This window comes from Dermacentor albipictus, chromosome 2, assembly GCF_038994185.2.
Source record: "Dermacentor albipictus isolate Rhodes 1998 colony chromosome 2, USDA_Dalb.pri_finalv2, whole genome shotgun sequence".
Classification (NCBI taxonomy): Eukaryota; Metazoa; Arthropoda; class Arachnida; order Ixodida; family Ixodidae; genus Dermacentor; species Dermacentor albipictus.
The window spans coordinates 108769545-108792593 of record NC_091822.1 but is presented as its reverse complement, the minus strand read 5'-3'; the positions used below and the strand labels follow the sequence as shown (position 1 = coordinate 108792593).

At 44.2% G+C, this 23049-nt stretch overlaps 1 protein-coding gene across 4 annotated transcripts; it reads right to left on the bottom strand.

The window, feature by feature from the left end:
* Positions 1–4: 4 nt before the first annotated feature.
* Positions 5–21809, bottom strand: LOC135900782 (tripartite motif-containing protein 2-like). 4 transcript variants are annotated; one of them, XM_065430351.1, is made up of 5 exons: positions 21526–21809; positions 14157–14438; positions 13610–13909; positions 12158–12325; positions 5–10523 (listed from the first exon to the last, which is right to left on the bottom strand). In XM_065430351.1, exons 2-5 carry the CDS (start codon positions 14340–14342, stop codon positions 9132–9134), a joined length of 2046 nt encoding a protein of 681 aa, XP_065286423.1. In that variant the 5' UTR covers positions 14343–14438; positions 21526–21809; the 3' UTR covers positions 5–9131. The 4 variants fall into 4 exon arrangements, with proteins under 4 accessions (XP_065286423.1, XP_065286422.1, XP_065286425.1 ...); XM_065430350.1 differs by having other exon boundaries at positions 14157–14417; positions 21526–21808; XM_065430353.1 differs by lacking the exon at positions 21526–21809 and adding an exon at positions 20760–21429 and having other exon boundaries at positions 14157–14417.
* Positions 21810–23049: the final 1240 nt, after the last annotated feature.

Below are 23049 nucleotides of genomic sequence, written 5' to 3'. Positions count from 1 at the left end.
GGAGTATGCTTTGCGAGGATCTTTATTCACTGCACACACATCATTCATTCAAAGAAAAAAAAAAACATGTTCAAAGCCAGCTTTGACGATGCTACTGCCAGGTGACACACATCGATCCCTTCCCGTATAAATTACTACTGTGTTTGACAAGTCTGGAGATCTCAAAATACACAGGCAGAAACAATTTTGTTTCTCTCTTTCTCCATGAGAAAGCTACAGTTCTATGCACATTCTCTTTCCTATGGCTTTCTACTGTGCCACCATTCATTACATGACATCACCCACACAATGTGATAGAATACAAGAACTTTCAGACAAGCTGAAATGCTGCGTAATGCAATCGCTATTTTTCATCCATAGTCAAAGCAATGCTGATTTATTCCCAGATGCACATCTAGCAGCATTATAATTTGAAGGCATCTGCATAATGGTGCCACATGGCATGCTGTTAGATGGGCTAGTAATTTTTAGTAAGCCGCTTTTTTTATTTACGCTAGCTACGAATAAATCTGCTTTTGCCAGCCTGTCTTGGGAGCTTCTCCAGCCTGCCACATACACCAGTAAAGAAAACAAACAAAAAACAAGAAGTGCTACATGCCTGGTCCTGCAAGCCAATATATTCAAGCAAGTGACATGCACCAGGTTTCCTTTAGGGTATTCCATCAACCACATTACGCCTTGTCAAAGCAAAAAGCTAAATAGGCTAATAACAAGGGATGCCCTCGCTGCTGCGATTGAACAGCAGATACACATACAGGTAATGTTCCAAACAAAAGTGGCACATTTGAAACATTCTAGAATTGGCTATGCCTTTGCGACCAAATAAAAAAAGAAACAATGGCAAACTGGAATAACAACAGCAGTCTCCCAACTGTGTCAGTTATAAAATGGCAAGATTGGTATGACCGAAGCATAGAAAGATAAAAAAAAAGCAAACCACAAAATGTATAGTGGACTTTAGCAACTTGCCCTTTTCAAAGTGCACTTCAACACACTGTGCACAAAACAGCAATGAAAACGATTCCATACATCTTCATGCACTGCATAGAACAGGGGAAAGATGCCACAAATATTTTTTTTTTGTAAAATAGAGCATGCATTTGTTGAGTGTCTCAAGTGCACTACTTGCCGACTTGAAAGACGCATAACACAGATCGTACGAGCATAAATGTGTGCCTTCACTTTTTTTTTTTCTTCTTCCAAAAGGTGATACACTTTTTGAAATGGCGTTATGAGAAGTAAAACCACAAATGTACAGCGGGAAGAATACATGTGCAGTTGGTGCCAGCTTTTGTAATGCATAATGAGTGAGCTTGCAGTAAACACTCCTTTGTGAGCTCTCAAGTGATAACCGTGTGGAAAACAATTCCAACGTATTTTCAATGTAGCATTGCCTGAAGTTGAAATCACCATTTCACACTGTACATGTGAGCTTTTTAATTCTAAGCAGAATGGGCTACACCTGATTCACTCTGAAACTGGCATGTCAACACCACGTTATAAGTATGTTCTACATAGTCGGTGCTTAAAGAAACACAAAAGGCAAGCATTAAATCGAGTTAATGCTATACAAGAGGGCATTCCAAGGTACCCAAAGTGTCACTGTTGCTGACAAACGAGCTTCTGCAAGTGAAAACACAACAGTGATGTTGGCCAGGCCTGGCGATGCCATTGTAAAAAATATGCGACACCCACGCTGCAATACGTGCTGCTTATAAATGGTAAATTTCAGCCAGTCATCAATAAGAAGCAACTGTATTGAATTGTGAATTAACAATGTTTCACTTTAACATGCGAGAAAACGCAGCTTGGCCAATATGACTGCACTTGCCCCTGCTTGCAAATCACCTATGCTACTATGGACTTAAGACGCTTCATTTCAGCTTAGTGGCACCCTCTGCCTGTGACTCAAAAGTAGGCTGTAGTGCCACACAGAGCATGGCCTGCAAGATCACTGGCATAGCTTAGGATACTTTCACAAAAGACCCCTTCATAGCAAGTGACATCAACTACAGAATTGTGTGGTTCCTTGGTTTGCGATTTTCTCTGCAGTTTGTTCAAAGCCACGTCATCTCTTGGTTTCAAACAAGCGTTGCAAGGCTCCTATAAGGTTGACCTAACATCCTAAACTGATCCAATGTCTGCCTTTAGCATTAATTCGTTTAAACATTTTCTGAATTTCGAGCGTTTTGACAGACGTGGATGAGTTGGTGGAAACAATGTGGCAAAAAATGCTGTGGCCTCCAAAGAGCATCAGAAACAGCAGGAACCAGTAATTATGAGCAGGAAGCTACGCCAGTACTAGATCCACAGAGTTATTCAAAGGAAAGCCACACTACTTTATCATGATGCACAGCGCTGTACACAATTTGAACATGCAGATATTGGTGAACAGTGCTTACACATAAGAATGCCAACAAACATTATGTAAAATGTGACGCTAAAACAAGTTGAGTATTTTGTAAAGAAATAAAAACAGTTGGGAAATGTGCACACTTTTTCAGCGGACACTTGTTGTTCACCTTAAATGAAAACTGCAAAATATCTTTGGTGAAAATTAAAAGGCAGCTTGTCAGGCAAGTTCTTCCAAATACTGCAAAAAGCAAAAGTTGCCCCTGCGAGATGGAAGTAGTTAGTAATGTGCACACGTGAGAGTACAGCCTTAATTCACGAAAGGACTTTGTGACTAACACATTCAACACGAAATGGTTTGGAGCCTGCAGAGGCAAAACCAAGTGCCTGCTCGTTCAAGCTGCACACCCCTGCCAGCCCTTACTGCAGTGATGCAACAAGAACTCCGGAATTGGCACTATACGGCTTATAGAAAAATAAGAAACACAGCCTTGTGCCTCCAGCAAGATTTTCAGAACCACTTTATGCTCTAGGTAAGTCCAACTAGAGGTTATGCACTTGTTAGTGTTATGGCGTTTTGAAATTAGCCTAAGATCAGTGCGTACAACTGTTTGTGCAAGGTTTCAGAGCCATGAAAGCCACAAACGTCAATTTCCTGCATACTGATGACTCAAGTCAAGCTTGTGCCTACAAATTATGCATTACATCAAGCCTGTTCTCTTTTGAGGAGAAGGGGCCTGCTGTTTTAAATTTTGTAAGCAGCCTTGCACTGTCTTACGGCACTGTTGTGAACAAAGCTGCCTTGTTTGCTTCTGCAGGGTGCATCTGTTCAGTTTTAAAAAATACATTATCCCTCAAGGAAAGAGAGTGGCAACGGCTCTGAACAATAAAGTTTCACACACATCCAGTCAGGTTGTAGTTGTCTGGTGCAGAGAAAATACAGACTCTCAATACAAAAACAAAGGAAAGTGCAAGGTACAAGAGATTCCTGAGATTGGTACTTGTGATAGCATCTCCATGCACACAGCAAAAACATGAAAAAAAACTGCCCGCCCCTGCATCACTGGACACTGACAGTCCAGTCGTGCGTGTTCAAGAAGCAGGCACGAGAGAATTCAAGGCCGGGATAATGTAACGATTGTATTCCAATGCTGTTCTTTCTCAAGCTCTTCCCCCCTTCCCCCCCTCAGTCATTAACGTCATCAGTGAGCTTCGCATGATGGGTGATAAGAATAGCGCAAAATCAAGCAGAAGAAATTGCTACATTATACCGGCCCTGGGTGCTCTTTTGTCAACAAACAACTAGCTGACTGCAAGAGTTCCTTTCTTGCCCACTCCTGAACGCTTCTGGGAACCAGCCATTAGTCGCATAAATGGTAAATCCTGCAAAATTGTGATTCACTTGCAAGTGTTGAATTTTGTTTTAAGGTTCACACTAATATTCGTGGTTGCTGATGGCTCACGTAACTACATTATAGGCATTCATTTCTGCGCATTGCAGCTTCTGTTGCAGTCCGAGTTAACATTTCTGTGGTATACCACACACTTATACTGAAGGAATTTCCAAAATAAATTACCTGGAATGAATCATACACAACTCTTTTGCAAATGACTAGAAAGGATATGCAAAAAGCAAGGCACCAAGACTGCCTACAAGCAAGGTTGAAAGCAACACGCGTGTACACAAGAGGACATGCCCGCATTATGTTTTTAAAAAAAGGCAACATTCATCAAATTTGTCTGAAAACTTCAAAAAGAGACTGAATCTGCCGGTTATTGGGGCACTTGCATGTTGCGTAAGCACGCCCACTTAGGACAAGGCACTGAAGACTTGGTCATCACATCAAGCTTTAGCCATATTATCTGTGTAATGTCTTGCCACTCCCACTCATACTACAAAATACTTTAAAAGCAGCCTGATCTTTCTTATCCAGCCACTTTCTACAGTTGCAAGTGACATTCAAAGTACGGCGATGCACCTTGAATGTATAGCCGCACCTTCACTGTCACTCTTGAGAACAGCTCAAGAGTGTACAATAGCATTGTAGTTATGAAAAAACCCCAACCAAAAATTTATGGCATTCAGCTGTTATTACACACCACTGAGGGACACTCACAACATTTCTGCCCCATTCACTGGTAATAATTGACAGCCTGCCACTATCGCACTGGGTGTAATGAATATTATCCCACTCGAGAACTGCAGCAATGTGTCACCGCCAAGAGATAACATCGACAGCGGACTCTGTAATCCAGGAAGCCAGTGATTCACGTACAAGGAAAGAGAACATTAACAAAGGAGAAACAAAACAAGGAACTTGAAAGGGTCTTTCCCACTTATGAGGCAAGAGCAAAAAATCCAAAAAGGCTAGGATGTGCAAATTTTCCTAACGATAGTGAACTGCATTGCAAAATCATGCAGCACAGCTTAAGAGTGAGAATTGGCAATAGCGAACTATTGCATGTTCCTGACGTCTATGGCCGAAATACAACATTGCTTATCAGGGTTTGCCAGCAGTAATGCTGAATGTGTGCCACACGTGTCAACTGCTACAACATTGATACAGCACACTGACAAATTCCAGAACGTGAGGTAAAATATGTTGTATATACTACTGAATGCCAAGCAAGGCAAATTTAACGGTTATGAAATAGACAAAATGCAATACACACCATTAAGGGCGAGTACTAGTGCGAAATTAGCTTTAGCTCGCGGCCATTCTTGTGGGCAAGAATTGTATATAGGGTGCATTAGGTTAAGTGTCAAACATTAAAACATCCTTCCTTTTCACATATATGCAGAAATGCAGTCATTAGGCAACCATAGAACAAATTAGCACGAAATTTGTTACATATCTAAAGGGAAAAAAGCCAAACACTAGTGGCTGTTTGGAAAAGATTCTGATTTAAGTTCTTTTTTTTTTTAATTGTAAAGATGACAAAAATAAGACAAACAGAAACTTCAGGCTTATAATGCTAACGCTGCAACAAAGCAAGTGTCAAAATCATATATAGAATGTGCTAGTCATACAATTTAAAGGACAACTACAACGAAATTTCACGTTGGCTATAAATTGGTGGAACTAAATTAGTACTATGCACTACTGAAGCAATTTCAGCATAGCTGCAAGGCTGGTAATTAGCAGCCTTTACATGGCTCCTAAGCAGACAACACACGGCACCTGGTGGCTAGAAGATATGACGTAAGTGCCAGTACGTCGCCTCCAAGATTTTTCAGTGCACCATAAGGAGCCGCAGGCAATGCCCCGTCTAGGAGGTCACGGTGAGGAGCCCCACAGTTCGAGTCACGAGTCATTTTCAGCCAAGTGGTAATGATGGCATTCTTTATTTTTCAGTTTTGGTATTAACAGCTTCAATATCTGTGAGCCTTTCTCGGGGTACCCACTCGCATTTCAAACTTAAAATTTTGCCCAGAAGCTGCTCTCTACCTACGCTATCTGAAAATAGGCTTTTTATGCAGCCCAACATTTTGTTGCAGTTGGCCTTTAAGGTGGGCATGCAAGACTTCTGTACAATTAAGTCAGCATTTAACATGAACTGCAAATTAGCTTGTTGATTTTGTCCTCTTTAAATACTTCATCAATTGTGGTTTGTAGAATTTTGATGTCAGCTTTTGTTTCGAGTTACAGAGGTGTAAACCTCGACTTTTGTTACAGCTTGTACTCGTGAAAGTTGCTAGAATTTGACTTTTTTCTTTATTATTTCACAAATGTTATTTTAACTGGTTCAGCAGTTGCTTAGTGAAAGCATTTATGCACACTGCATGTATTTGATTAAGAAGGGGCAAGAAAAAAGCTTTCTCTAAGGGAAAAGGAGAAAATAAAAAAGTTTAGTCCTCAGGCTTTCGTATTTAATTTTAGCTGTAATTAGGGCTCGAATTCTAATAACACATTTCTTCTAAGTGTAAACCACAGATTATGGCAAAAGGATGAAAAAAAGTAGAAAAGAAACGCATTCATTCTACTCGTGTTCAATGTCCTGTCTCATCTGTGCGACTGCAAAGCTGTTTTGTACCAGCAGTTTCTTTTCTTCCTCCTCTTCTTTTTCTCTCTCTTTTTTTTTAAATACACTGGACACGTGCATATGGCCTCTGCAAAATGTCTTGCACAAAAACAAGGAGCAGATGACATGCTTCAAGAACACCTGTGGGGAACCACCTGTGCGTTTCACTACTGACGTCACGCAATACAAGGCACGCACTATGAACAGCTGCAAGAGTCTCGTACGAGCATGCAATTATGTGACAGTGAAGGAGTTAGGTGTGGAGCTTGCACTCAGTTCCAAGAAAAGACTAGCAACTCTATGTCGACAGAACCGTTGTTCTGTGTTCTGCAGTCCGCAAAATAAACTCACAAAAGCATGACTATGCCAGTAAGTCTGCATGTAACATAGGGGGTAGGCATTTGACTTCTCTACCAGTGCTTCAGATAGACTGTGCTGCAAAATATATTCCATATATTCAAGAATGGCACAATAAAGCTATAACTAAGTGCATGCATCACTGCAATTACAATGAAAGCAGCCCTGATAATTATACATAATTCAGGTAATCCATTCACTTTGTTTACTGGTTCAATGTTAAAAGGACCTCTTCATTCTATGCTAACAAAAGCAAATAACATGTAAACTCCCTTCTTTTATGTTGTGTTTCTGGGTTTAATTTTTACCAATAGCTGTGCAATATTACACTCTACACACTTGTCACACGGAACATAATTAATTGTTATACTTCAAAACTTATCTTCTCTCCTTCAAAACTTTAATGTTGTCATGACAGTGAGCACAGCAGGGGCTTTAGGTCATGCCACTTATAAAGTAGCTTGCCAAGTGTGACCTAAGTGGTGCCAAAAGAAAGGTTGCACGGTGCCAGACACCTTTCAAAACAAGCGATATGGACCACTCCAAAAATGCAGGGCTTAGAAAGTATTTTCTCTTAAAGGGAATCTAAAGAGAAACACGAAATTAGTTTAAATTGATAAATTCTTTAAAAAGCTGTGTTTTAGTCAACTTTGCAACGAGAAGTTTATTACTGGCATTTTTTAAATTTCACTGAAACCCCAGCACTGGTAGCACTGGTACGTTGTAACGTTACAGATTTCAAGGGCATTTTCACATATCTGAGCTGTTGTGCCACTGCAGATATGTCGGACTGTATTTAACATAAACTATGCATATACCTATTGTCACCTTTTTGACATGCAAGCGAGTGGCAAATATCCTCATCGTCCAAATGTTGCGCAGTGCCCAGTCGAGATGTGAAAGCAAAAGGAGAGGGTGGTGTCATTCCTTCCACGCCTACAACCATTCTTGCACATTTACGTCTTTCTGTGTGGATACCACGCGCAAGCAAAGGAGAATGGAAGAATCTGATAGGGTGACTGTGCTACCGGTCATCATGCTCACTCACTATTCACTCTGCTTTTGATGCTGTGATAAATACATAGTGTCCACATCAAATTCATATAAAACAGCCCTTGTTCATGGGTGTGCAATAAGAAAGATTTAAACACAGAACTTTTGGTATGGGGGTGCAAACGGAGGAAGGAATGGTGTCCTTACATTGTTTTCGCACCTCACTGTAGTGCAAACCCTCCTCTCATGCAAAGGGTGGTTTTCTTGGTATTGCAGATGGGTAATTTACTAATAATTTTTTCCTTAGTGTCTCTCTGACACATTTTCAAGCATTCTAGGATGGCGGTGACAGGACACTACCATCATTTACTCTATACAACACGATTCCAGGCACCGACTATTTTTATGTCAAGCAAAAAGCCCCAAATACTTCTTATCTCCCTATATCTCATATCTCCCTATATCTCATATATCCCTATATCTCATATCTCATATATCTCACATATCTCCCTATAAGCCAATACTGTAGGTCAGCCTAGCAATAGCTCTTACGTGAAACACTAACCAGTGTGACTGCATCTTTTTTTTTTTTTTTAATGAAGTGCCTTTTTAAATGAAGGATGTGTACATAATCGTGAAAGCACTACAAAATGTGTTGGATATGTAGCAGTATGGCTCACATGGGAGAAAAAAAGGAAAAGCAGTAATTATAACTGCAGATAGTTGTGGCCAACCGTGAATATTGGACAATGCATCAAAAGCTCAAACGTGGCACAAAACGTCTCGCAGCGAAGAAAATTTGGTGTACCAAGATTTGAAGCACATATTGATTGCCCGAGTTTACTACACCTTTAATTGCGCACTGCAAACACTTGTTCCCAAATTTATAAAAAAAAAGGATTCGTTTATGAATGCAAAATTTAAAAACTTGCGAAAAATTACGATTGAAGCTTAGTTGCATGGAGTACTTTTGTGAAGAGCACTTCTTGCACATCAAGGCTGTGTGTTTGATCAGAGGCATATTGCTACTATATCAGCTCCACAGGTGAAGTTACTCTCCACAGGTGAAGTCACTCGGCACTGCCATACAAAACTGTGTATGCTATGCCCGTTTTACATTATCAGGGCCCTTTAATAAAACGTATGTCGAATAGATCATGACGTGAAGGCACCCAATGCATTCATAACTGAAAAGCATGTTGGTTCACTATTCTACCAGTGCAGTGTTATGGCAAACTACAGCAGCATTAATGGCTCAGGAGGTGTTTGATCTCTCTGCGCTGCAACGCGGAGCTTGGAAAAGATGGCCACAGACGCATGTGCCTCTGTGGTGACTAGCAAGTGATGCCTAGAAATACTAGGTAATGCAGACCCACAAAACGGCTCTGGCAGGACAGCTGGCCACATCACTTGTATCGATACTTCTTTATACAGTCGTTCCCAAGGTCTACCACAACAGCGTGACCATCTGGGAGTGCGGCGATTCCAAGAGGCCGACCCAGCCGGCTACCCCTGCTTTCAATCGTGTAGGTGAGCTGCCCGCCGACCCGGTCAAACAGCAGGACGTTGTTCTTGCTGCGATCAGGGCGAGCAGCCAGCACAATGCCTTGTGCATCGACACAGATGCCCCCAAATCTTCCTTTCCCCTTGCCCTCGACAAACATTTTTGAGAGCCAGCTGCCGTGCATGTCTAGCACATGTATTGTTGAGTCCGCCACTAGAACGCTGTCATCCGGACTCACCGCTACAGCACTTGGGTTGAAGTTGGTCGGCAGCGCCAGCACTTTTCCTTCCACCTTCCTGACAAGCGTGCCGTCTTGCTTAAAAATAAAGACGCAGCGTTTCCCGCTATCCACGACAAACACATCCCCCTTAGAGTTGACTGCAAGGGCTGTGGGTTCCTGCAGGTCGGCATGTGTGAAGGTCCGAACGATGGTCCCATCAGCAGTGAACTCAGTAATCAGGCGGGTCCTCCAGTTGCATGTCACCAGAGTTCCTGCAGATGGGGAGATGGCAAGTCCTGTGCCACCGCGTTCTTCAACGCCAACTCCTGTCATGTGACGGAGAAACCGAAGTTCCGGTGTGAGGACCTTAATTCTGCAGTTTCCTGTGTCCAGCACATAGAGCAGGCCCTCTGGTCCACACACCACGGCCACAGGCTGATGGAATCCGTCAGCGCCGTTTCCACGTCGGCCAAACACCATGTCGGGGTCGATGTTGTCAGTGGCGGCAAACTCGAAAGGACTGCCCTGTAAGGGTCGGCCTAGCACTGAGACAGCAAGGCGGTATCGCGCAACACGGGGAACTTGAAACGTCACAGCATATTCACCAGTGCCACGGTCTATAACTTGAACATCAAGTGGTTTCTGATCTTCATTACATGCCACTAGTGCCACAGTCACAGGATCCCCACCCACCGTCTGAGGCCGACCGTCACAGTCGTAGGTACGAAGCAAAGCACAGGCCCTGACATATGCCGGACAGTCCTTGACGTTAATTGTACACAGGGGTGGAAATGTGTGGCTTGTCTCGAGCTTGCCAAAGAGCTTGAGAGCCTGTGCAATGTCATCAAGAGCAGAGTTGTAGGCACAGTCAAAATGGAGGTAGCAGTTCTCGCGTGGTTCAGCCAAGTGATCTAGAGAACCCATCTTGATATCCAAGTCGGCAATCTTTTTTGTGAGGTTTCGGACATCAAGCTGACTCTCGGGGGTGCAGCACTCCTGCTCAAGCTGAGACCTCTCATTTTGGATTTGATTCAGCTGCTCTTCAAGGGCCTCTTTCTTGCGGTCCCAGAGTGCCTGCATTTGAGTGACAGTTAAAAGAAAAAAGTGAGACATCAATTGTACCCTTCGATTTCAAATTATTTAAGTTTGGCATGGACTGACAACATAAGCCACACAGGCCACACACAACCCACACTGCTGTTTTGCTCATATCATCATCCAACATCATCATCATCATCAGCCTGGTTACGCCCACTGCAGGGCAAAGGCCTCTCCCATATTTCTCCAACGACCCCGGTCATGTACTAATTGTGGCCATGCCGTCCCTGCAAACTTCTTAATCTCATCCGCCCACCTAACTTTCTGCCGCCCCCTGCTACGCTTCCCTTCCCTTGGAATCTAGTCCGTAACCTTTAATGACCATCGGTTATCTTCCCTCCTCATTACATGTCCTGCCCATACCCATTTCTTTTCATCCAACATCCAACAAGTGGCTGAAAATGCTGCCTCAAAATAAGGCTTTACAACCCATTTTCTTTCAGTCCACCATACGTCTAATACAGCCAAATCTCAACACAGAAATAATGTATTATTGAGTATATGAAGTAAATTTAAAACATTTCGCACCTATATCCAGCATACAACGAATGCATGTTTATAATGAATACTGGATATAGCAAAGGTATCTTCATGCCGGATGTGACTTCATTAGGTTCGACTGTACTTCCAAGTGTTGTGAACCATCCCTGTCAAGGAGTGTCATGCCACAAAAGAAAGTGCAGCAAGCTGTCGTGCTGAGTGCTGCCGTGTCACAAATTTGTGCAGTCCATCAAGACATAGTAAAGCGTAGCACGACAGTAGCCGCAATAGTATATGGTATAGCTGCTATGGAGTATCGGTGCTTCACAATGAACCACTGTACCCTGAATTGTGGAGTGGGTGTTGGGGGTATTGAGGTGCCTTCCCACGCCTCATCCCCCAGCTCATGCGCGGTGGTGGCCATTTGCCAACGTCAATCTCCAAGAACCGGTGCCCAAGTGGCAACATGGTGGGCAGGGCTAGTGTGCCAGAGCTACTTTCCAGTGCAAACCGTGCTACTCCCCAGGTAGAGGGAACAGTTGAGGACATGCTGTGATTTCATCTTGAGGCACACGCGTCTAGTGTCATACTAGTGCATGCGCTTCTCCCAACCAGCATGGCCATGGACAGAGCTTGGCTGGTTGCATCGGGCATTAGCAAGCGTTAATATAGGTGCATATCTTTCCAAACATTCAGTCATTTTTGCAGCATCCCCACTGGATAGTGGATGCATATGTTAGTTGCACACTCAAACTGTCGTAACGCCTCCTGGTCAGCAATGGTTCCCTATACCCTACGCAATACAGCAGGGGTGCAATGGGCGGGTTTAGCCTGGCAGTCGAGGTTGACAATTACACCACCTGTACAGTGCCTGTGTGAAGACACAAGCAGAAGACACAACATTTCTATTTGAATGAGCTGATCGCCTTCTGGAAACACGAAATGTTGCACACAATCATGTATAAATCATCCTCTTCATGGGACATCAAGTAATGCGTTGTGCTCCAAAGTACAGCATCACCATGACCGTATTATAATGCTCCGTGTCACTAAATTCGCTGCATTCAGCACAGAGCAGCAGAGTGACTCAGCGTAGATATATAAAGAAGTAGTGAGCAATAAATAATGACCTGCAATGTGGCCAGCAGTGACTTCCGCCGTTGCTCCAGAAGGTCCTGAATTTCCCGAAAGGAGGCCTCAATTTGGTCTGTTACTTCTTCCGCAGCAGCATCAAGCCTTGTGATCTCGGCACTCACTGCCTCCGCAGCTGCATCCAGTTTGCTCAGGCACAATTGAGACTGCAAGCATCGGAAAATGCACTCAGGAGGCAAAACAATTGACTGATACTACAAGCAGTTGAAATGCATGTTGTTGGCCCAAATCACAACCAACAATACAAGGGACCACTGTGAAGACCGCAGACATGTCACTAAGAATTAGAGGCATACTAAAGAGAAACACTTAACAAGCTTGGCCTGATAAAATGTTCTTTCAAAACTTAATTTTCATTAATTTCGCAGTAAGAGGTTGATTACTAGAAGATAAAATGAAAGCAATGCATTCATTTCTTGAATTTCATGCCAAAACCACACCTCTAGTATGTTAGTTGGACGTCACGAGTTTCACAGTATTAATTTTTTTTTTCGAACTGGAGCCATTATGGTGCAGTAGAAGTTTACGAAACTTGCCAAATTCAGTCTTTGGCTCCTCTAGAATATATACAATGTAGTCCATCTTTACCGACAAAAAATTAGCTATGCCAAAGGAAACACTGTCAAAATCCACGACGTCATAACGAGCTGGTGCAGAAGTTCAAGGCAGTATTGCCACCCATCTTTTGCACTGTTTCTGGCTTATCAAGCCCCCTATCATGGTAAAAGTGGATGTTTTTGCATAGTAGCCTAAGAATAGACTAACCCGCATAAATAATTATAGGAAGATAAAAAATAAGTCATTGGATATCATGTGCTACTGTATTCCAAAAAGAGGTCTGTGTACTTTAGCTATATCTATGAGCCATATTATATGCACGGGTTTTATGTAGTGATTTATTATTATTTCTTTATTATGCAAAATAGAAATGCGCTAACCAGCACTACATTGTTGGTTAAACTTCCATGCTAGATAAGCTGGAGCATCCAATAACACATACCCAGCTGCTCAAGAATGCTGTAGCCTGAATACTGTACAACAAGAAAATCAAAGGAGAGGTTCGCTATCACCTGCTATCCCATTAAGAGGTCAATGTGCTTTGGACAAACCGATGAGGCAACAACATTACATTACAGGTTTTACATTATGATGTGTTGTTTGATATTGCTGAACAGAGGTGCGCTCACTGGAACTACATTGTTTATTCAATATCCAGAGCTATATAAGTAACCTATTTGTCAAAAAAACTTATACTTGCACCAAAGCACGAACGGGGAAGGGGGAGGGGGGCAAGAAAGCTTTGCTTTCAGGAAGTGCTTTCTGTGTTCATAATTTATGTGCTTTTACAACATGCCCATCTGGTTTGTACTGTTTCATGCTTAAAATGGCTACAGGCCACCCAGACCAAACAGGAATCCACAGCAGCTCACTTTGTACAGCAGTATCTCGGACATGCGCTTGACAGCAATGGAGAAGGGCACGACAGTGTGGCTGGAGTCGGCATGGGCAGGACCGAGGCATGTGGAGCAGAACACTTGGTCACACGCCTCGCAGAAGAGCAACTCTGGCCCCGCAGGGTGGAGGGCGCACTTGGGCACAACCTCACGCCGCCGGCTGGCCACGAGGTCCAGCAGCTGGTTGACAAGGAAGCTGGGGGGCAGCGCCCCAACCCCAGGCTCTGGCAGAGGCACAGCCTCACGGCAGATGGGGCACCTCAGCGTGCCCTCGTGCTGCGAGACACATAACCAAACCGAATCGAATTATGGAGTTTAATGTCCCAAAGCAACACATGCCATTTAAGTTACTTTATTTATCTCACAAACGCAAATAGAGAGCTCTATAGGAGTACACTTGAAGAAATATAACTGTATATTTGTAGTACTCCTGTTTCTGTTATGTGAATTAAGGATTGCGTGGCTCGTTTACTTAATGACAAAGTATGCGCTGTGTCGGTTAAGTAGGCAGACAGGTTCACACCTGGGATCGAGCGGCTGCAGCAAGGCGCTCGAGGCAGCTGCGGCACACTGTGTGGGAGCAGGAGAGCAGCTTGGGGCTGCGCTCCTGGCCATCGTACGTACACAGGCACGTGCTGCACGTGAGGAAGTTTTCGCTGAAGTCTTCGTAGTTCAGCGACACCGTCTCAACCAGCGTTGACGACGTCATCGTGGCAGTCCAAGGTGCCTCTCCTCATGCGTAGTTGCTTGAAAGAGGTGCCGCCACTGCCTGCTTTGGGAGCTCCTGCATTTGAAAGCATTACCGCTATGTGCATGCCTGGGTTAAGGTCCAAGGAAGAAACAAGCAAACGAGAACATGCACAACACAGTATATCACATTCTGACACACAGCATTTACTCGCCACAGCCGTTACGCGGCCATGACATTTTGGTGTGGAGAAAAAGGCAGCATGTTTGATTCGCAGTCATGTCAATCAAAATCTGATTGAGCGGAATGTATAAACAGTCCGCTACTTTGAGTTAAGTTCACATTAAACAACCCCAACTGGTCAGAATTACTTTTGTAGCACAAAGCCACAGAGAGGGAGGACTTGTGTTGTGTCCTTTGTCCCTGTGATCTTGCTGTAACAACCTACGAGAATGTCATACCAACAAAGCCAAACCTTTGCATTTACCAAGATCAAAAGTAATATGCAGCACTACAATATATCACTACAATAGAGCACTTCACATTTCCCAAGTGTTGCTTGACGTTAAAAGCCCATAAATCATCAACATACAGCATAGTATGTTTGATGCCGGTGCCATCCTCAAAATTTGTTCCAACTGATATTGCCTTGCAAGCTTAATGGCTAAAATGAGCAAACTGTAATGTGAACCATAAAATAATTAGTTCATTATACTTCACTAATAAAATTTTGTTAATGAGTCAATTGTGCACTCCAAGATACTGTGCGAGTAATGCCTGCCTCTTCAAGCAATACATCAAAGATTAAAGTTGTGCTATTTGTCACAGGCAATTAACAAAAATTCTGCATAGTCCTGGAAAAAAAGAAAGCCTGACATGATGGCGATATATGGTGTCTTATGGTGCCAAGGCCCACGACGGCCAAAAAGCGCCAGGAAATAGTATCGTACATTGGACGGTGCAATCAACGACAAATGGCTGTATAGTAGCCTAAAGATATTTGCTGTAAAGTGCGCAAGATATGCCATATATGTATTAAAACCTTTCCAATCCATGACATTCCAGCAGTATGTGGAGGACAGTCAACGTCCTGCCACATTGTGTTGCCAATACTTCCTAAAGTTTTTCCATAGGAAACGCTTCAAGTCGACAGCAGGGAGAGCCATTCAGGTGTCACAGGCTTTTGTTGCTATTGACGTGGCAGTTTCGTCAGCCCCCATATTGTGACATGCAGTTAGACATTATACACAGGAATGGATAAAGGTAATTTAGTACAAAATCTTTAGTTTTGTGAAATGAACTTAACGCTTTCAGCGTCATTTTTTTCTTCTCTGATATCATGAAACAAACACACCAGTTTATGTTCGGTTATTCAGAAAGGAATAGAGAACAAGAATAACGGCAAACGCACTCTTACTATGGTCCTCGGTAGAGAGTGAAGAATGCACGGGTGCATCAGTGACATTGAAGGGTCAAGGATCTTATGACACCTAAAGAGTCAAGTGTATATAATGCCTTTTCATATCTCAAAGATACTAGTTTTATTGTGCAGAACACATGAGTAAGAGAAGGGTGGTCCTCCAAGTGCTGCATAAGACACGCCGGCATGTGACCCTGATGCATCAGTGTAACACTCCGGGCACGAGTACTTTGCCTGAAGTTCGAGAAAGTGCATTCGAATATGTGCCTCTGGAGCATGTTTTGTGACAATAATAAACGATGTGTCAAATTTTAAACGAGCTTCCATGGCTATGATGGTAGCAGCTTCGCTGGAAGCATTAGGTGGTGTTCTAGAAGAGGATGGATGGATGGATGGATACAACTTTCTTGTACGTCCGGCAAGGTTTAACGCGACCCGGGCTCAGGTCTAGAAGAGGGACACCAATTTTTTTCACTGAGCTTCCTCGCTCACTGCGAGTCGATTACGAGGGACTGGCATTGGTCATGTCATTTACAGTTGTGTAGCAAAAATGTTCAGGGTTCAAATATATTTTCAGGAAATATGTGAAGGTGATTGCGCACTGCGAAGGGGGAGTGACCACTCATTCAATTATTCATAATGACTTTCAATAAGACTAGTTTTGAAAGTGCCTGTAGTCAGGCAGATGCCTAGATAGTGAACAGGATCCAGCATGTTTAGGGCACTTGGTGCAGCAGATTTATATACTGTGGCACCATAGTTTAAACATGCATGTATGAGGCTTTCGTAAAAATTCATTAGACATTTTCTATCACTACTCTGTTGTGTGGGACAAACTTCTGAGCAAGTGCCTGATATAAGTAGTTGCTTGGACCTACAGAGAACTGCCAATAATTGCTGTTGTACCTCTTGGCAATGATGATGTAACATGAATGTGGATTGCCAGCTCTGGTTTCTTGTATAGGACAACCCATATAAAAAGCTACCATGCAGCAAATTAAGCACTCTCAGCAGTGGTTCACACAATCACCGTTTCATACAGGCAGGGCTTAAAGTCACCCTTCAGTGGAGGAGGGGCACTTGTAGAGCGGTGACCAGTACAGTGTGCACACACTCGCATGCATGAAGCGTTGAATCACAGGATTCGGCAGTGAAACAGGTCAATGAATAGAAGCACGTAGGAATAATGCCAGGATTTTACTTATGTTTTGGCTGAGGACTGACCTTCACTCTGAGAGAGGTCTGGGGGAAGTGCATGCAGCAGTACAACAACACTTGCTTTCCTGATTTTGCTCATGCCGCATCAACCAATTGATCGTGGTTAAATCATTCATTGAAAAATTGGAAAGCTATAATTGCTCCACACAAGACACACTACTGGTAATAAAATCACCTCCATGGCTTGTCGAATGGGTGCCGCAGTGCTACAGTTGACCTGCTAAGAGGGGCCTGAGCCTTAAGATATGGATGGGAGGCTGCCTCCACCACCCCCCCCCCCCCCGACTTTAAGCACTGCACACAGGTGTAAGCAAAGCTTTTTTTCGCATATCACACAGTACACACAATTTGTATGAGCAAAGCTTCTACTGAGGCTAAGTGCTAGGATGACATGTTATTTTTCATAACAAAGTTAACTGCGATGTAATCAATTTCCCCTCCTCATGCACTGTACTTGAACTGTTGCCTACTCTTTTCTCATGTGCCTCCTTTTGTAAATAAATGCTCAATTACAGACTAGAAAACGTGCTGTTAATGCTACTTGAACAGGAGACAAGAACACCATGATTTCAAATATAAGGTGAAAAACACAAAAGTGTTGCTTCTAAATGTAATGAAAATTGCTGCTGGTTGCACTTCATATTTGGGTATGTCATTCTTTCATTCTGTTGACAGTAGCAACAACATTGCATTTTAATTCTTCCAGTAAAAGTCTATGTGCCACGTGCAAACAGAGATTCCAACATAGCAGTATAACTAATGACATTCCGGTGCTGGCTGCATCTCTGGTTTCTTCAACTGTATCTTGGTGCACCACTGATGTAACTTTAAGAGAACACTTCTACTGCAGTATCAAACTGTAAAACAGCCCAGGGTCACATTGTACACCTGTCAGTTATCTACACAGCACATATCTGTAACCTACCTGTCATCCTGTGAACTTCAATATTCATATTACTGGGCTTAATCAGACGATCGGCACAGGCACCTGCAGAAGCAGACTCAGGCAGGACATTTCGCCCCCTGGCTGAAGCCAAGTGATGCCAAGCAAGCATGCTTCACTGGAATGGCCATGTGAACAGCCTTAGCTGTGAATGCTGCCAAGTGCCTGAGACTCTCCAACATCTGTTCTCCGACTACCCTCTCTATGCATCTCAGCAGAACGCACTGGATTCTGTGCTAGCAGACAGTGACAGGCAAACATTGTCTGAAAGTACCATTTTTTCTGTGATGTCTACCACACAGTAGCAAGAATAGCTGCAAGGGCTGCTCTGGATTATTTGAAGATCACCAGACTTGAATCGAGGCTTTAAAGAAACCACTGTATTAGTGTATACAGGCATCCCTTCTTCGTGTCCTCATCATCTTTCATCCCTCTTTTTTGTCCCTTTTCCTTTTTCTCCTGACCAGAGTATTAGGTTAGAGTGTGCTAGCTCAGGCTGACCTCTCTGCATTTCTAATAAATTGTAGATGTCTCCAAATTCGTAAAAATCCAGCTAACAAGACAAAGAGGCGGTTATAGCAAGCATTCTTTTTTTTTATTTCACCCTGGGCAGTGAGCATACATACACTCCTTGCGAGATACACAGTTTTTAAATAACCACTGACCTTTAGGCAAAGCTGACAAGCAGCAGCAAATGTAAAGCAAACAGTACTGACAAGCAACATACTTTTTTTTTAACACAGCTTTTTCAGCAACAATAAACTTTACTGAATAGGCTCACTTGAAGCAAATACTCTCCGGTTTATATGGCGCTTTTTGCTTCCACAAGAGGATGGCGCTGATATCACTTCCATTTCTTGCCATATTAGGGCTTTATGTCGCTTTCAAAAGCTTCAAAACGTTTTCATGAACAAATTTAGTTTCCATACAGCTTAATGCAACATTAGCAAAATCGTAGAATGTGCCCAAATTTGTAAGCGTTACAAAAAATTGAAACAAGTGCAAGGAGGAAAGCGGAGGAGGAAGCCATGGCGAAAGCGTGAGAAGGAAATTCACGAGCCATTCCACTCTGTGAAGGTGGACGACCAGCAAAGCTGTTTAGCGCACAATGCAGAATTTTGAACAAAGGTACAAACATATTTATTGTCCTAATTTGTGGTCATCGGTAAAATATAAGTATGTACACACATTCGCGTATCACCTCCGTTATAAGATGTGCCCATCATGTAAAACAATGACTAGCTAATAACCCCGTAAACACATGCATCCTCCCCATTATGGCAAGAGAAGAGAAGTGAAATTTTAAGCTGGAATGATGAGTGGCAACAGAGCTAGCTGTGGAAGACGACGACGAACATGTGAGCAATGACATATGAGCGCGTTCGCTTGGTTGGCACCAAGAATTTTTTAACAGACCTTGTTGAAAAAGTTGTCCAAAATATTTTTTCAAAAACATATTTTCTTACTCGTGCCTGGGACCTCTTTAAGTCCCAGGTGTCACAAGGGCAGTTCAAGGGCGCGTTCCGGGTCCCCGTGCCCACAGGGTTATGTACCATTGGGCTAGCTTGGACCCTTTCTGCACTATCACCAGGATCATGATCATACTTTCTGCACACAGATGCCACGAAACCCCGGATCTGAGCCATAGACAGCTTCGCTGTAAAATTCGCGATAGCTGGCAGGTATGATATATTATACAACGCTTCTAGGCACACTTAGTGTATAGCCACAAATGAGCCACACACACGTGTTCACTGCAGATGATAGCCATCTGTGAATGGAAAGATTAAATGGAAATGAACTATTTGGACGTCACGACCGAGCAATCAACTGCTTAATGGTCCGATCGAACACACGCGCTATTACGAAAAGCAGGCCCACAATCAGTAGCACTGGCCTCACAATTTGTGTATATAATTGCCGGGGAACGACCTAAAAACCAGGCGGCTGAGAAGGATCGAGCAGTCGCGGCGAGAATGAGAAAAAAAGCATGTGTTTCGCGGGCGAGCACCTCAACCACGGCGGGAGAACCGGATTATCCCATCTGTTGTCCGAGCGGCAAGGAGGAGGCGTGCGTGCGAGCATGCTGGCGACGATCCAGCAGCTTCAGGAGTCGCGCGCGCCGGGGAGAGCCCCCTCGTGCCTTGCTGCTCGTATGTCTCAAAGTAGCGCGGCGCGCTAGACAGAAAAGGCTGGCGTCTCCCTCCTCAGCGATTGCGAAAGCCGAGCCACCACGCGTCATCGAGGCGCGCGTGGTGCGGGGGAGCAGCAAGCGCTTCTAGCAGCTGTGTGCACGCACACACACCTGATCGCGCGAGCACCGTTCGCGAAGAAGAGAGCAACGCGGAAGTGGGTCATCACATGCTCTCGCCGTATGGCCGAGCCAATTTTAAACCCCCATCCAGTCCGCGCGCACACGCCGACTGGAAAACCAACATTTGAGCGGGGCACGATTTTTATCAACGTTTATCGCGTGGCGTGCGCCTAATCTCTTCGGGGAAAGAAGAGCCCCGCTCGGCGAGCTAGCACATAAAAAAAAAGTCGATCGACCACGGCATTATGCGGGGACAACGAGCTGCAGTGTGCGCGAAGTGAGGCGCGGGAATGGACATGCAGCATGCAGTGCAGCTGATAAGCGCTTACCGCGCTTAAGGGGCGCGTAGAGGGTCAACGGCAGTATGAACTCGGTCGCCATAGAATGCATTCGGTGGTATACAAAGCGGACGCTTTGTCGCAGTCCATATAGCGTCGTGCAGAAATTAAGTCAATCACGTCAGTGCTCCATCCGATCGAGCATGCAAACGCAGCACTCGTTTGGCCCCAAAGAAGCGCGAGCCAAGATGCATCAACTGCTCACCGTCTTCCTTTTGAGAGGCCCCTATTTGGAGCCTTCTATAAATGTACGAAGCGAGGCGCCGAGCGTGCGCGAGTGGTACCGTACGTGCTGGTGTGTTTTTCTTGTCGGCTTCTCTCGCGTCTTCAGGCGCGCGCGACGAGTTCAAAGCTATGCACAGAGCCCACTCGAGCGCGCAGGATATCCCACGCCGACCTGCTCCGACCGGCCGGCGCGGAAAGCGACGAAAATCTATTGTTCACGCTCGCACCACGCTCCAACGGACATCGCACCAACGGATCTGTGCACGGGATATCGGGTCGTCTCGCTACGGCCGGCCGATGTGCCGCTCAATATGCCATTTCCGACTCGCTGCGGAAGTGCCTCGACGAGAGCCATTCCGTGCCGCCTCATAAAATGTCCCTTCCAAGCAGGACGTCACGTAGTGACGCGCCCAAAAGCAACCACAACAAAAACTGTGTACGCATCTTCCAAGCAAAGACAAATATCTTCCAACGAAGGTTTTACCTATATGATGACCTAAAAGCGTTCACAGCTGCTGACGAAGCGGCAAATGCCGTTGAACACAGCCTCATCGAACATTTGAAACCCTCCGCAACCGTCGCATTTCGGTATCGCACCACGTTCGTGCACGCATCATTACACAGGGCACTCCATCGATCTTGCACTTTCCTTCGGTTGCTTCCGTCCGAACGGCAGTTCTCGCGTTTTAAGACATCGAATACGCGATGAAATTAAGCGTCTCTCAAAAGACAGCTAGCACACTTACCACAACTCGCCCCGTTGGTTGTTGTTACGCGATGAGGCCGTGCAGCGGCTTCGCCGCGAGTCCCATAACAACAACAGCTGCAGCTGTTCCTAGGAGGTCTACTGGGTCTACTGCGACATCGACCGGTCGGCCTCCAACACGTAGCGGGCGAGAGCCTCGCGCGGGCTCTGACGTAGTTTCGAAACCGGCCTCCGACGCGCCGCCGCCGTCGACAGCGCTAGCGTGTGAGGTGCATGCCGCGTGCCGCCGCCTCTGGCATTGAAACGACGCACGCACGCACGTCATTACAGAGCCTGTCACTCACTCTGGAAGCAGGAATACACCCCCTCCTCCACCCTTTGAACGTAGGAATAAAAAAAATAATGCAAAAGTAAAAGACGCTCGCAACTGCGTGGCGCGTGTGCGAACACCTTTTGTTTCTCTTGTACGCGCTTGATCATAGCTCGCCTGAGGTACGAATACGAAACGCGTATTTATGAGCGTAGATTGCAAAATGCAGATGAGCCTTTTTCTAGTCCATGTGCAGCGAAACGGAGATCAGCAATTTCCTACATGTCGCAAGAAGAAAATGAAAGTGTTTTTGAGTTGGCTTCTTCGTATGACAGTCGAGTATTGCAGTGCAGCTGCTCTTTATGACGCAAACAATTGTGATCAGAGAGCAAAAAATAAAAAAAATAAACTTGGTGATGTCACAGCCATTGAAAGCAGCAGTTAAATACAGAATCCTGTTCAACGCGGCTTTTATATCTCCAGCTCACCTGCATCGCGTCATTATGCATGCGCGGGCTTTTCTACTGCAATGAAAACACGCGTGTTCAACGCGTAATTATAGACATACATAAATACTGTCACTCTAAAAGCTGGCACTTTATTCGCGCTTCACAAATGAACAGTTTAGAAAAAAATGGCGATCGTTCAGCCCATTACGAACAAGTTAAATAAATAAATGGAAATTTTAAGTTGAACATCGGGTGTTTTATTCTTAAAATATTTGTATGCCTAGATAACACTCATGATTTCATAGGTACAGTGTTAAGAGAAACTGAAGCATTTAACTAGGTGCTTGGCCTTACACATGCTCTGGCGATTTTTCAACAGTAACGCCGTGCAATAAACATGCATGAAATGCAGCATATATGCTTGCTTTTTAACACATCACATTGCTGTCATGCCATTAGAAAATTTTGTTTTTGCTCCATGGTTTAATATGTTTCAAGCACACTAAAAAAAGAGTACACGAAGAATTAAAGAAGTCGCGCATTTATAAACGCAACAATTTAAAAGGCTTCTTAGCACTAGAATCTAAAAACTGAGAGAAATGAGGTGTGACAGGTAGGGAGGTTAACCAGAAGTCAATCTAGTTTAATCGAGCTGGAGAAGGGGTAAGGGGTGACAAGAGAGATTAAAAGTAGAAGCACATGCACAGTGAGAAAGAGGTAGAAACATGTCGCACGTACACATAAAAAAAAAAACCAAACAAGTTAATGTTCTAAAATCAGCATATTGTCAGAGCGAGCAAATACT